The sequence below is a fragment of the Lepisosteus oculatus genome, chromosome 2, assembly GCF_040954835.1.
Source record: "Lepisosteus oculatus isolate fLepOcu1 chromosome 2, fLepOcu1.hap2, whole genome shotgun sequence".
NCBI lineage: Eukaryota > Metazoa > Chordata > Actinopteri > Semionotiformes > Lepisosteidae > Lepisosteus > Lepisosteus oculatus.
In genome coordinates, this window is record NC_090697.1 from 35188363 (window position 1) to 35201834 (window position 13472).

The 13472-nt window shown below is 35.9% G+C and overlaps 1 protein-coding gene across 2 annotated transcripts in view; it reads right to left on the bottom strand.

Moving 5' to 3' along the window:
- Positions 1 to 10853: 10853 nt before the first annotated feature.
- ascc3 (activating signal cointegrator 1 complex subunit 3) overlaps positions 10854 to 13472 on the bottom strand; it is a 372889-nt gene continuing 370270 nt past the window's right edge. For both annotated transcript variants that reach the window (XM_069178640.1, XM_069178641.1), the window contains exon 42: positions 10854 to 12948. In XM_069178640.1, the coding sequence (XP_069034741.1) occupies positions 12801 to 12948 (148 nt within the window). In that variant the 3' untranslated portion in view covers positions 10854 to 12800. The remainder of the gene's footprint in view (positions 12949 to 13472) is intronic.

Consider the following 13472-nt stretch of genomic DNA (forward strand, 5'->3'; position numbering starts at 1 on the left):
TATTTGAATAATCTTAACATAATGAAGCGAATGAAGGTGAATACTTTCGTTATGATTACTTCAGTGATTAGAACAGTGGAGAGCTGAGACACGTGGAAGGACTTACCTGAAAATTGTGATTTCAATAATCCTTTTGTTTTTACTTTGACTTCATTCGATGATTTCTAATGTCAACCTAAAAAAAAACTATGCATATAAATGATACCGAATAAATGAAACGCTGAAACGAAATAGCCTCAGTGCGAGTGGTCAGCAACTGGGGTAATTTTAAGACTAATGACAGTGATGTTTTCTCATTTGCTCGGACCTGCATTTTACTTAAGTAAATGTTTGTTGTACTTTATTTTCCCCCCTCACAGATCCCGTTTTTTTCAACACAGAACCGTTTATGTTCATGTAATGAAAATTCGGAAATATCTTTCATTTATTTTAAGACATATTCCATTATACATCATACACATTCGCACTGCACAAATACTTGTTTGGCTGTATATACTTCACAAGTCCTTGAATCCTATTTTTTATGTGGCCATTTTTCTCTGAATCAGACAAGAATGAATTCCCTTTTTAATATGATATCCACCTGCAGTGATGTAAAAATAGAAAATTAGTTATGAAGCATAACGTGCACGAAATAGCTGCTGCTGGTTTAACCTTTTAGTAAAGCCAGAATGTCTTGTTAATTAGGGAGTGTCGCTGGAAAAGAGAACAATTGAAAATTCTCCATATTATGAAATTGCCAGAAAGGAGTTTAAGATGATGTTAAAACAAAAATGATTTACGCTAAGACTGCCAATTAACTGCTGGGAAGTCTATCTTATAGATTTTCTTAATTATTGTTAATAGAAAATAATTAACTGAGATCAGACTATTTCAAAAGATCGTATAAACAAGAAGATTGAAGTGCGAAGAGAACAATAAAATAAATGCCAGCTTGTTCTTTAATATAGCCTATGTTACGTTTCATAACACAAACATCTGTAAATATGGTACTTAATTAATAATTGTTCAATTTTTTGTTAATTTTCGTTGGTAATTAAATACAGAATTTTGTTTGTCCGACTTATTATACTCGCTTATTGATTTTATTAGTGTTCATATAGCGTAACACACGACGTTTGTAAAGGAAAGGTTTCTTGATTTCTCATAGTAAACGTTACACTGTTTTGAAGAAAGCTATGGCTTGCTTCTAGCAAGCATGCTGCTCCTTGAAATTGACCATCTGACCTTTTATAATGTGCCAACGTATTAATATGCAATTGTGAAAGGAAATCAGATGCCGTACTCTATTTTACCGATGTGGCAGTTGGATTTTTCCTCAGACTTGAAAACATTTATTTCAATATGGGTTATTCTAAAATATCCACAATGTTTTATGTTTAATTTTTATACGCTGTGGAAGTAATACATGCGTATTTGTTTTAGAAAAAAATAGTTTCACGATTGTGGTGAAAATATAATTTTTATAACCGATTACATGAATCACCATGAAAGGAGTAAAGGGAAGCGAGGAGCGTTCGGAAGCGGTATCTTTCAGCCCCGCCCCACCCCCAGGAGACAGTGTAGTCTACATTTAATGCAGCGTTCATACACATTCAAATCGGACCGACAGGTCATTACGTGACAATATACTCTCTTTTAAACCCTTTTAAGTTAGTTAATTGGTGATGATCCCACGTCACTATATTATTTGAATGATTTAAAGTCTAAATAAATATATATATGAGTAGCAGAACCCTTCCATTCCACGTAATGTGGAAGGGCTTTCCCACTTCATATGCTAATGAAAAATAACGCTCATCACACAGGCGTTGAATACGGAATACAGAATTTCATACATACTCTGGTATCTATCTTCCGTGCAAGAATATAGCCTCTACTTACACACACGCCCTTTGTTTTTCTGAATGGTCTGCACTCTTGATAAAGCCTAATGCCAATTTGTTTTTTCTTAACCCAGTGTCTTACTCTCCGTGTGTGTTCTACGGTGATTTGCGGGTAGTTTAATAGCAGTTTAAGATCCGTTTGACCGGTTGAAAAAAAAAGTAAACATTATTTTTTATGTATATCATAATGTTATGATGTCTATAAAATTAAGATTGGTTCATCTTTACTTCAAGACTACGTTTAAGATATAAATCAATTGAAGATATATCAAAACAATATTATTTTGTGATATGAATTTGAAATATATGAAATATTTGTCTTAAAATGAACAGGTAATACATTTTGGGGTTAAAAAGATCAGATTCGGAAATATTATTTTTTTAAATACTTTGTTATTCATAATGTCTTACGAATTAAACCTCTAGACCGAAATTAATCTTAAATCTTTTTCAGATTATTTTAGATACAACAAAATTCCATCCTTATTTTAAGGCATCTTAAAGTAATTCAAAGGCAATAAAACGCGATTAATAAATAAGTACTTGCATATACAATTTAAATATCTAATTACAGTAGAACTGCTTTTGAAGATAATTTAAATAATTTAAAATATTTTTCAGGATTTATTTGGGATATCATTAAATTGTAAATTAAAATAGATTTTCAGTTAATTGACCTTATGTTTCAGTAAATGTTTCAATTGATGTGAGACATTTGTAAATGTTTGTTTTGCCACTTAAGCATATTATATATAATATCAGTAAATTGTTTGACAGTAGGTGCTATTGTCCAGTTTAAGATATGAGTTTCAATTAGGATTATGGTAAGGACTGGAGTTACAGAATTAGAAATATATATTTTAATACCTAATTCAACACAATCCCTGTGTCACACACTTCCAACCTTATTGAATATATACACGACAAATAGATGTACTGTATGCCATTTAATGGAGAAATACTAGACAGAGCTATGAACGAATAAAACAACATTTATTGACCATCTAAAAGAAAGAAAGATTGATTTGCTGTCATTTTTCTGCAATCGGTTCTCATTAAATATCCCCCTGTATTATCAGTCGCAGCTGCACACGCCATAGGCATTCTCTTTCAACATAAGAAGGTTAACACGATCCATTTTTTCCATGTTCAGTCTACTTAATTTTCTAGAATAATGGCACCCATTTTTATGGCCTCTTGTTAAGAGCAACCTGTTATGTTAAGAGAAGACCTGTGCAACGAAGGACAAACCTGTGATTCTTACTGATGCAGACCATTTAGTTTGAACTGAGCTGTGTGTGGGATCATTGTCACATTGTAAAATAAACTAGCCAGGCACTATTTGCCTTCGGAAGGATGTTCTAAGGATAATGATATTATTTCTTTACAAGTGTTAACCCTAGAGCAGTCTACCCAATGGTGCTGTTGAAGCCAGTATTGTGGCTTCTTTCAAGAAACAGCTGGATGGGATAGATCCTCAGAGCAATTAGCTACTGGAAAGTTAATGATCTAGGTGGCCCAAATGGCTCCTCTTGTTTGTATTCTGATGTTTTTATGTTCCAGGTCTTCTTTTAGTAAAGGTTTAGTATAGTTTAAATAGTTTTGCTATTTAGGCGCTGACATACAGCCCTAAACCTTAATCTTATCAACTACATACCTTACGCATTGCAAAAATAACTGATTTATTTGGTTTTGCTTCATTCACATTTTCATTCTGGAACCAAAACATTAAATTCTGCTATAGTTTTCCCTGAACCAGTGCTCACACCACACCTTATAATTCAACAGACATTCTACACACTTTGATTTCTTTTATGAACTAAGATATTTCTGTATCTAACCTTATCATATCAGGATCCCAAAGATTTATGGCAATCCTCAATATTCTGACCCGAAGTATACATTCTGGTCCGTGCGTTGTGTTTCAATAGTTACAAACTAGAGGGGGTCTGTTAGTACATCTAACTCAGAGATTCCTAGTCCTTGTCCTGGAGACTGACACACCTGCTAGCTTTTGTTCCAGCTGAGCTCTCAGATGATTTCAACCTGAAGTTGACTGATGATTGTTTTCAGGTCCAAAACATATGAGAGGATGCTTTTTAATCTATGGTATTTCATAGGTGACATAAAATTCCAAGCCTTTGAGCAGAAAAATAAAACGTGTGTTCCAATCAGAAGACTTATTAGTTCAACTAAAGCTTCAATTCAGTAATTAAGCTTAATGGGAATGAAAACCAGCAAGTGTGTGTCAAGGATGAGGACTGGGAACCCCTGAACAAGCTAATTTGGCTGATTGATCCAAGGATCTCATGCAGCTGTATCAGTGCATTCATTTCTGAACGTGCAAGTTCTGTTGAGGATGCAGAAACCTTAATTGTTTAGGAAGTCAAGAAAAAACAGCTGGACTAAAGGGTCCTTCTTATAAGCTTTTATAAAACTAAAAATGTCACTAGTCTCTAATGTCTCCAGCATTGCACGAAATAAAGATTGTGCATTTATTGAAAGCAAGTTAATACTGTATAACAAATGATGTAACAATAAGCAGCACTGAGATTCAGTTTAGTTACCAACACAAATGGGTACATCAGGAGGGAATCTTTACTGTATGAATTTGAAAGCCATAGGATCCCAAGCCACAGGAATTTGGTTCATTTAATGTCACTTTACACATTTCCTTGCTTGGCATTTTTAGTGTAGCATACCATGGATTGTTGGTCTTAACACCTGGCCTGTTGATTGGCTTTAATTGATTTTGGATATCAATGCAGTGGGTAGTCTACAGAGGAACCACAGGACAGACTGCATTACTGTTGTACCAAGTAAACACCAATTGCAATTTAGAACATTTTTGCCTAATGTTGACTGGATGAATTGACTGATCCCCAGTTACCCACCTAAGTATGAAACAATGAGAATATAGAATCATAATCAGTCTATCACCAATAAACAAGGCAGCCAATTCATTGTATCATCTTGAAGCCAAATTACAGAAGTACAGATGAATGAAGCAATCTAGTTACTTTAGATGTCTTATCTGGGCTTTGTTTAGAAAGGTTAGAAAATGCTGGAAAAATTACTGTGCAGTACTTTTAAATTATCTGTCCTCAGTAATCTGTGATTTTTTGCAAAATTCCAAATCAAGTTCATTTATAAGGCTGCTAAATTATCTCATTATGGAATTTGTTAAGTAAGTGGTCAGCGTTGCCATCTCACAGCCCTGGGTCCCTGGGGTCTGGGTCTATCTGGAGTGGTTTGTATGTTCTCCCCGTGTTCCCAGGTTTCTGCCAAGCGCTCCGGTTTTCTCCCACAGTCCAAAGACATTCTAGAAGTGGTTTCTGGGAAATCTGGCCCGGGTGTGTGTGCCCTGCAATGGACTGGTGGCCTGTCCAGGATGTATTCTGCCTTGAGCAAGTTGCTTGCTGGGACAGGCTCCACCTTCCTCTTGGCTGCTGTATTGGATAAACTGGTAAAACTATTTATTTCATATTTGGTCTTTGATCAGTATTGCCCTCTAGGGGGATATATGTGTAGCACATGACTGCTTTCATTTAGACACAGAGAGTAGTAAAAAGTGTTTACTTTCTGCAACTGTAAATATTAACATAAGAAGATAAGAAAGGTTACAAAAAAGAAGAGGCCATTCATCTCATCTAGCCGTTTGGCAGTTGGTACCTAACTGATCTAAGAATCTCATCGATCCATTTCTTGAATCAATTCTTAAATTTAATTTCTTTCATTAAAAATCCCCTCAAAATGAATTTAAATATCTCGTAACGACTTCCCATTCATTTTGAGATACCGTATCTGTATCTGTAAATGACTTCCTGTTCGAAGATATCCACAAATCATTTTCATGTGTTCATTTTGTACCCATTTACTATGAACAATATGCCACTTTAAGACATTTCTAAACATTTGAAATTAAAAAAAAATTCAGATAGTTTAAAATGGGACAGGATGTAAGTTTGTAATCTTGGAATAAAGCATAAATAATTGAGTTGGAAGTTTCTAGAAAACAGTTTTAGCTGTCTTTAGTAAGAAGCCCAATTAGATATCTCAATATCCTTAGATAATACTGTACCTGTAAATGATATAGGGACATTCTGAAATTTAATGTAGATACAGTAAGATCTTACATTTCGCTGTACACCATTTACCCAATGTCATTGTGACAGGTTGGACTGCAGCCACCCTGCTAGATTGCCCAGCAAATGTGGAGCCTTCTTTTTGTTATTTGAATAGCTGAGCTGATTCATCTTCATCAGAACTCAGAATCAAAATCTTGGAGATGCTGAATTTTAAAGGGGAACTGCAGTCCTGATTTCTCAGACTGATATCTTAATAACAAAATGAATTAATTGATATAATAGAAAATGTTTTACAAATTTCAAATTAAGCACAAAATGGTGAACTTTGTGAAAGTACTGTAAGTCGCCATGTTTTTGCAAACTCCCACTCAAGTTCACACAAATTGCGATGTGAAGTGGCCCTTCCTGCTCACTAGGTAATGACCAATGTAATGTGATGTACGAGCAAATAAGTGCAGGGTGTGCTGCAGATTTCACCACAGAAATGTTCCAACGTGATCTTCCTGCAGAATTAACAAGTAGTATTTTTCGGCAAAACCATCTCGAAGGTTTTACAAGTTACTATGTAGATTTTACTTTCATTCTGGTTTGAAATGCCCTCATCAATGCTGATCCTTTCTAATCCTGAAATATAAAAATAGTGTCACACTCCCAGCTCCAACAGGAATCAGGGTCAGGTTTTGGAAATATCCACTCTCATTGCTCGGTAAACCATTCTGATATACTAATAATAATTGCTTATACTTTTCTGGACACTCCACTCAAAGTACTTGACAGGTAATGGTGACTCCCCTCCACCACCATCAATGTGCAGCATCCACCTGGATCATGCGATGGCAGCCATAGTGCGCCACAACATATCAGGTATCAGTGGGGAAGAGACCAGAGTAATGAAGCCAATTCATAGATGGGGATTATTAGGAGGCCATGATTGGTAAGGGCAATGGGAAATTTGGCCAGGAACCAAGGGTTGCACCCCTACTCTTTTTGAGGAATGCCCTGGGATTTTTAATGACCACAGAGAATCAGTACATCAGTTTTACGTCTCATCTGAAGGACAGCGCCTGTTTACAGTATATTGTCCCCGTCACTATACTGGAGCATTAGGACCCACATGGACCACAGGGTGAGCGCCCCCTGCTGGCCCCACTAACACCTCTTCCAGCAGCAACCTTAGTTTTTCCCAGAAGGTCTCTCATCCAGGTACTGACCAGCCACACACCTGCTGAGCTTCAGTGGGTTGCCAGTTGTGAGTTGCAGGGTGATATGGCAGCTGGCTATGATATGATTTACTGTTCTCCTTCTGAATATTTTCTGTCTTCTGGGGTTCATTTTTAATGTCAACTGAAAGCCTTGCTGTGGTTGCCTTTAAAAATGAAGTTGTTTATCCATTTAGAGAAGTTTATTTCTGGTTTTATCATTTAAGGAATAAAATTCTCTGTCAAGGTATATTAAAGGCCCTCAAATTGAGAGGGGGATAAACATCTTTCTTCCGTAAATGTAATAATTTTTAAATCAATGGAAGTTGCTATATGACTAGTATATAATTTAGCTCCTAAAAATTTCATGTTTTTTTGCCTGGGCAGGTCCAGTAACATTCCCACAAGGGATGGCGGGTCTTCCATGGAGGTGAGGACGTGGGCTGGATGCCTCTCAGTCCGACCCAGCTCCTTTCAGGCAGGTACCCAATTGTCTTGTTCCCTGAGCTTGGTACTAAGCCTGTAATCCTCTGCCGCTGTCCAAAGTGCCTTGCTTCATTGTAACAATCCTTAAATGAATTCGGGTGTTTGCACCTCTGTAGTTTTACAGTTATTCAGTGGAATTGTGATTCTGAGTCTTGTTAGATTTTTATGACATGAACCTCATCCCATTTCAGTCTGTTCCTCCTGCCATCAATGACAGACTGCTGTGTTATTTGGACTATTTCTCGCCTTCCCCTAAACTGTTTCAGAGGTTTCTGCCCTTTTGTTCCTGTTTAGACATCCCACTGTGTCTCTAACCCCTCTATTTCAGATTTTCCCTCTTTCTCTAAATTTTTCCCAGCTCATGTCTAACCGTGAGCAGGTTCACCCAAAGTGCCAATCTATAAGTCACAACTCTACTCACCCAACACTTGCATAAAAGGATAAGAAAGTCCTGTGTTATTGCCCATAGCTTCATCCTTTAAACTTGCTGTTGTCCCAGCACCCACCCTAGCATCTGCAGGGATCCTATGCTTTGTCTGATCAGGAGGCACTGTTCATTCAATGTGGAATCCCTTATGATAGAGCTGGACCCTGAGTTCCTGTTTCATTCTATTCCTTCAGTCATGCTGGAATCTCTGTTATCCCTGTCTGTCACAATCAGCCCCTGCACCTGCAGGATGCCTTCCTGCGGTATCTCTTATATACATTTTGCATTTTGTTTATACCAAATACAAGGATCTGCACTAGATCCACAGCTTTTCCTAATTTATATCAATGATCTACATTCTGGCATAGGTAGTATTGTTTGCAGATGATGCCAAGATAAGAGGATCAACAAACACTGTAAGCAGCAAAGATAAACTTCAACTGCTTGGTAGGGCACATCTAACATAGACAGGTGCTGATGTTTCCCTGCAGGTAGTAAGACAAATATAGATACAAAATGGGAAATGCCGAGCTCAAAGATGTTACTCATTTAAGTCTTAAAGATTAAGATATTTAGATAGTTTATTTTCATTTCTAAACAATGATCCCCAATAAAAAGACAAACAGAATGTTAGGATATATAGTTAAAGGTGTGGAATCAGAACTAGTAAGACCTCATTTAGAATACTGTGTACTCTTTTAGTTGCCATGCTATAAAAAAGACATTGATGCATTAATCTTGTCCTCATTACCACAGTTTATGGTGCCAAAATATTCTAATATAGGTCAGAAAAGGACCTAAACTGAACTGGTTTATGTCCAGTTATGAGCACTTGGAATGAACTGGAGATTTTTATAGTACATGCATGTTAATAGGAATTTAGTGACCCCTTTACAAGTTTTTGCCTATGAGCAGTTATTTTTGAACCGTATGGTGAGGAATGAGTGTACTAGTTAATGTAAGGCTAATGAATTATTGATTATGACACTAGTAATAACTGTATGAAACCTCTGAGAAAAGGTTAGATCACACCTCGAAACTGGAACCAGGCAAGAGGAGGATCAAAAGACATGAAATCTGGTAGCATTCACACTGAATTTGCCATGGTGTGCCTCACTGCAGAATATTTTGATAGAAAAATTCCATGAATGGTGGAGAGCTCACATATGCTAATGGATTTGCCAGAAACAAAAAAGGATCTCTGTGATAATACCTTTATTTTTTCCACTATTGTTTATAGACTTCACTGCTGAATACATGGATTTGAAACTCTGTTTTCCTGAATATTTATTGTCTTTATTTCTCATTTTCTTCACAGCATGTAGCCATGCCAGACATGCAATATGAGAGGTATTTATTCAACTATTAAGGTATCCTGTCACAACTGTGCTAGTGTGATGAACTCTGATTGTAAACACATTAAAGGGTTTCTCCCAGGTCAGACAAATTCACTATTATGTTTTAAATGTCTTCTTTGTCTAGGTGCCTCAGATATGTCCACAATCACATTTTTAAATTCAAACATTTTGCTAGGGAGAATACACATTGTTTTAAAATAGGTTTTAACTTAATCACAAGTTTTTAAACTGATACTCATTGATGTATTGGGAAAGAAATCTCTCAGCTGCACTACGAAATATTTTCGTTCCTTTATATGCTGTACTGTGTGACATTAGACCACTAGTTTTTGAGCAATTTCTTCTTTTCAAACATTCCATACAATAATGCTCTATGGAAATAAATTTCTTGACAAAAACTCACAATTCTAGGAGCTTAAGAGTTGTCATTATAAAAAGGAAAAACTAGTAATGGTAGTGTCACGAATAACCCGCTGAGAAAACAGGAGGATGAACCCTATGCGGTACCTAAGGGGGCGAGGCGAGAGGCTAAGTCCGAGTTGAGATCCGAGGTTCGTAGAAAAGGTAGCAGAGCAGGTTTCCAATCCAGAATAGAGCAAGGTTGAAGTCATAGTCGAAAAGGCAGTTCCGTGATCCAAAGGTGAGGGTCAATCAAAAGGTCTTCCAATTCCGAAGGGGCAAGGCACTAGACGTAGGCAAACGTGAGTTCCGAGGTAGGTAACAGAGAGCAAGAAGGAAACAGAAACTAAGGCGCGATGGTGCACACCAAAGAACAACCAATACCAGGCGAAGAGAAGAGGGTTCAGAAGGGTTTAAGTACTGTGTGAGGAAGAAGGTGCGTTGATTGAAGAAGTGTCACGGTTGGCCGATTTGTAGGGGCGGTGTCGTTTGGCAGAAGTGCTCAGGGCTGGAGTGTAATTAGTGCGGGTGCGTTTCCGTGTGCGAATACGGTGAGTAGAGGGCGTGACAGGTAGAATAAATAAACTACTGTTTTCATATTTGTGCCATGGTTACTGCATACAATTGTTGCAGCTTCAACTCTTTAAAGTCATCATTACAATATAAGAAAAATAGTTTCAAATAATTGTGCATAGTGTATACTATGAGGTTTGTTCACAAATGGTAAAATTATCTGTCATGTAAACACTGCTAAAATAAAAAATAATGTACTAAAAAAGAACAAAGATTTACAAAGATACTTTGTAAGGTTGCATCATTACAGGCAGAATCCTGATAAATTAGTGGACAATTAATACAAAAAATAAGTAAATGTCGGTGTTCCTTTCATGCCAAAGCAATTAAGAAGAAAAATGATGACTTGAATGAATGTACCCACTGACTAGAAATAATTATTTTATCAGTAGGTTCAAGGACCTGTTTTTACCACCATATCTGAAAGGAAATAGAAACTGATTTAAATGCTTTATTTGAAATTATTTTTCATACTTTTTAACAATTTTTATTATATTGACATAGTATGCAAACACATTCCCTAGAAGTATGAAAAAGACTAATCTACAGTATATTTAGTCAGAACCTTTGCCCAAATCAGTTCTTCAGTATATTTTCAAATGTTAAATTGCTTGTGTGCCCAGTAAGAGTTATTTTTTCCTGCCTTCATATATTAACTTTAAAACAATGTTAACATGCTGGTCCAAATAAGAGTGCTATTTGTCATATACATTGATATATAGAATTTCCAAAGTCAATGTTTACCTCCCACAATTTTTCTGTGATTTAAGAATATATGGTTTCAGTATAGGTACACAATTATGGTACCATATACTAAATCTCTTTTGTCTTGCATTAGCAATACCTTGAATGTACAGTAGCACAGGTTTGATATGCAACAGGTATTTCAGAATTATGCTTTCTTGAGGTATAGTTCATTGAACTAGTTATTTACGTATTCATTCTCAGCATGTTTCAAAGAGCAATCTGTCAATTAATCTGTTCATTATTAATTTGATGAATATAGTGTTTTTTTATCACGAACATACTAAGAATTCTGTATTAATATGATTGCATTCACACATTTTCTGCTATACAGGGTGTATAGCATGTAAAATTAGAGCCTGGAATTTTTACTGACTTGTAACATATAAAGTTTAATACTATGTAAGTCAGAATTAGAAAATGTAGGTTTTTAATGGTCTCCTGAAAAAAGCATAACTTTCTTAAAAAGTATTCTTGTGCACTGTGATGGTTTTCAATTGTGATTGTAAGCATTGAACAAAAACTGCGTTCGAAAGTGTGCTGTTTACATTTCAATTTATGTTATACTTGAGATTTGCAGGGATCAATCATCTTAGATTCATATTTAACATTAAGCATTTTTGTTTCTTAAAAAGACAGCAATTCAGAGGAACAAAAATGAATACTTAAAGTATAGGGAAAAAAATAGATTTCTAAACTCTGAAGAAAGCTGGGAATTTTCTATTTTTAAATAAGAATTTTCCTTGATGGAAACAAAACTGGTTTAGTACTGTATGTCAAACACAAAACTTATGATCTTATATTGTGCAAAAAACCCATGCTTTAACTTTAATTCAAATAAAGAACAGCAATCTGAAAAAAAAATAAATTCTGTATGCATTTCAGCTTCACATCATAAATGGTCTCTCAAAATGCTTACAGGTTCATATACAACAATTCCATATTAATATTGAAAATGTATACCAAAATTATACAGTACACCCTTTAATTAACTTTGCAGCATCAAGATTCATTGTCCTATGTAAACAACACGTATTCAGAAATGGCTAAACCACACAACAAAATCTGGTTTAGCAAAATAACAAAATTAAAGCACAAATGGAATTATCGAATGACAACAAAAAAAAAAACTTGATGGTTTTGGTTTATTAGGAACAATAAAAATAATTCATACTTCAAAATATGCTTTCTTAGCGCTGTTATTCCACAGTGAAATATAAAATTAAATTAAATAACCCTCTTAAGAGTGCCACTTAGCGCCCAATCATCATCACCAGTGGCAAAGGTTCCTAATTACCTATTAAAGGTAGGGAGTTCTCACAGTAACAAACATTCAGACTGAAGTGTATGATGGATCTATTGTGTGTGCTGTGCTTTAAGTGTACCATACAGATTTCACCTTTGTCTTGAACAATCTGACTGTAGCATTAATTCAAAAGCAACATTATGTAAGGCCATCATGGCTGTACAGAGCCTGTGATCTAAAGGTCAGCCTGAGCTGCCACTTCCAATTTCCTTTGTGTCTGAGGTTAGAAGTTGCATCTGCTAAGGCAAATATCAAGTAATTTCTGCACGGCCCAGCACACCAGCCCAATCTGTGCTGCAACATTATTGCTCCCAGCTGATTAAAAGAAGTCATGTCACTCCAAGGTCAGGTCGCTCACGGCATCAGAGACCTCAGTGTTGACTTGGGAGGCAATGCTGGCTGGTATCACATTCAGGTAAATGTCATATTGCTGGTCCATGCCAAGGTAACTGTCACTCATCAAATACAGAGTGTAGATACACCTACAACGAGAAGGCACTATTATTACAATCATATCTTGGGTCACACATGGTTGAACACTCACTTCAGGTTTGTCGTATGAAATACTACCACCAACCAATCAACTATATCATCGTTTGAAAATGTCAAGTCTCATTTGCAAAGAAACATCAGCAGGAAAATAGCATTTGGGTTTATGTCCAAGGCAGGTTTAAGTTGGAAATGTTTAGAGCACAATATTCAGTAGTGTGCCCACACTTCATGGTGGGAATAAATATCCACTATTCACTGAACTAACACTTTGGTGGCTCATGAAAATTTAGATGTTGTCAGAAAGGTAAAAACCATCCAAGAGGAAACCAAAATGCTCTTCACATAAAAGTTCAATGTGAATGTTGCTACAAGGGACAAAATTAATTTCTTGATAAGTCAAAGCCATTTACTTTCTTAAAAGGGGTAAAAATAAATGTTGTATATCAATTAAAGTTGAAATGTCAATACATTTAAAATAATTAAATGAATTAATTTTATGACTGGAGGTAGCACT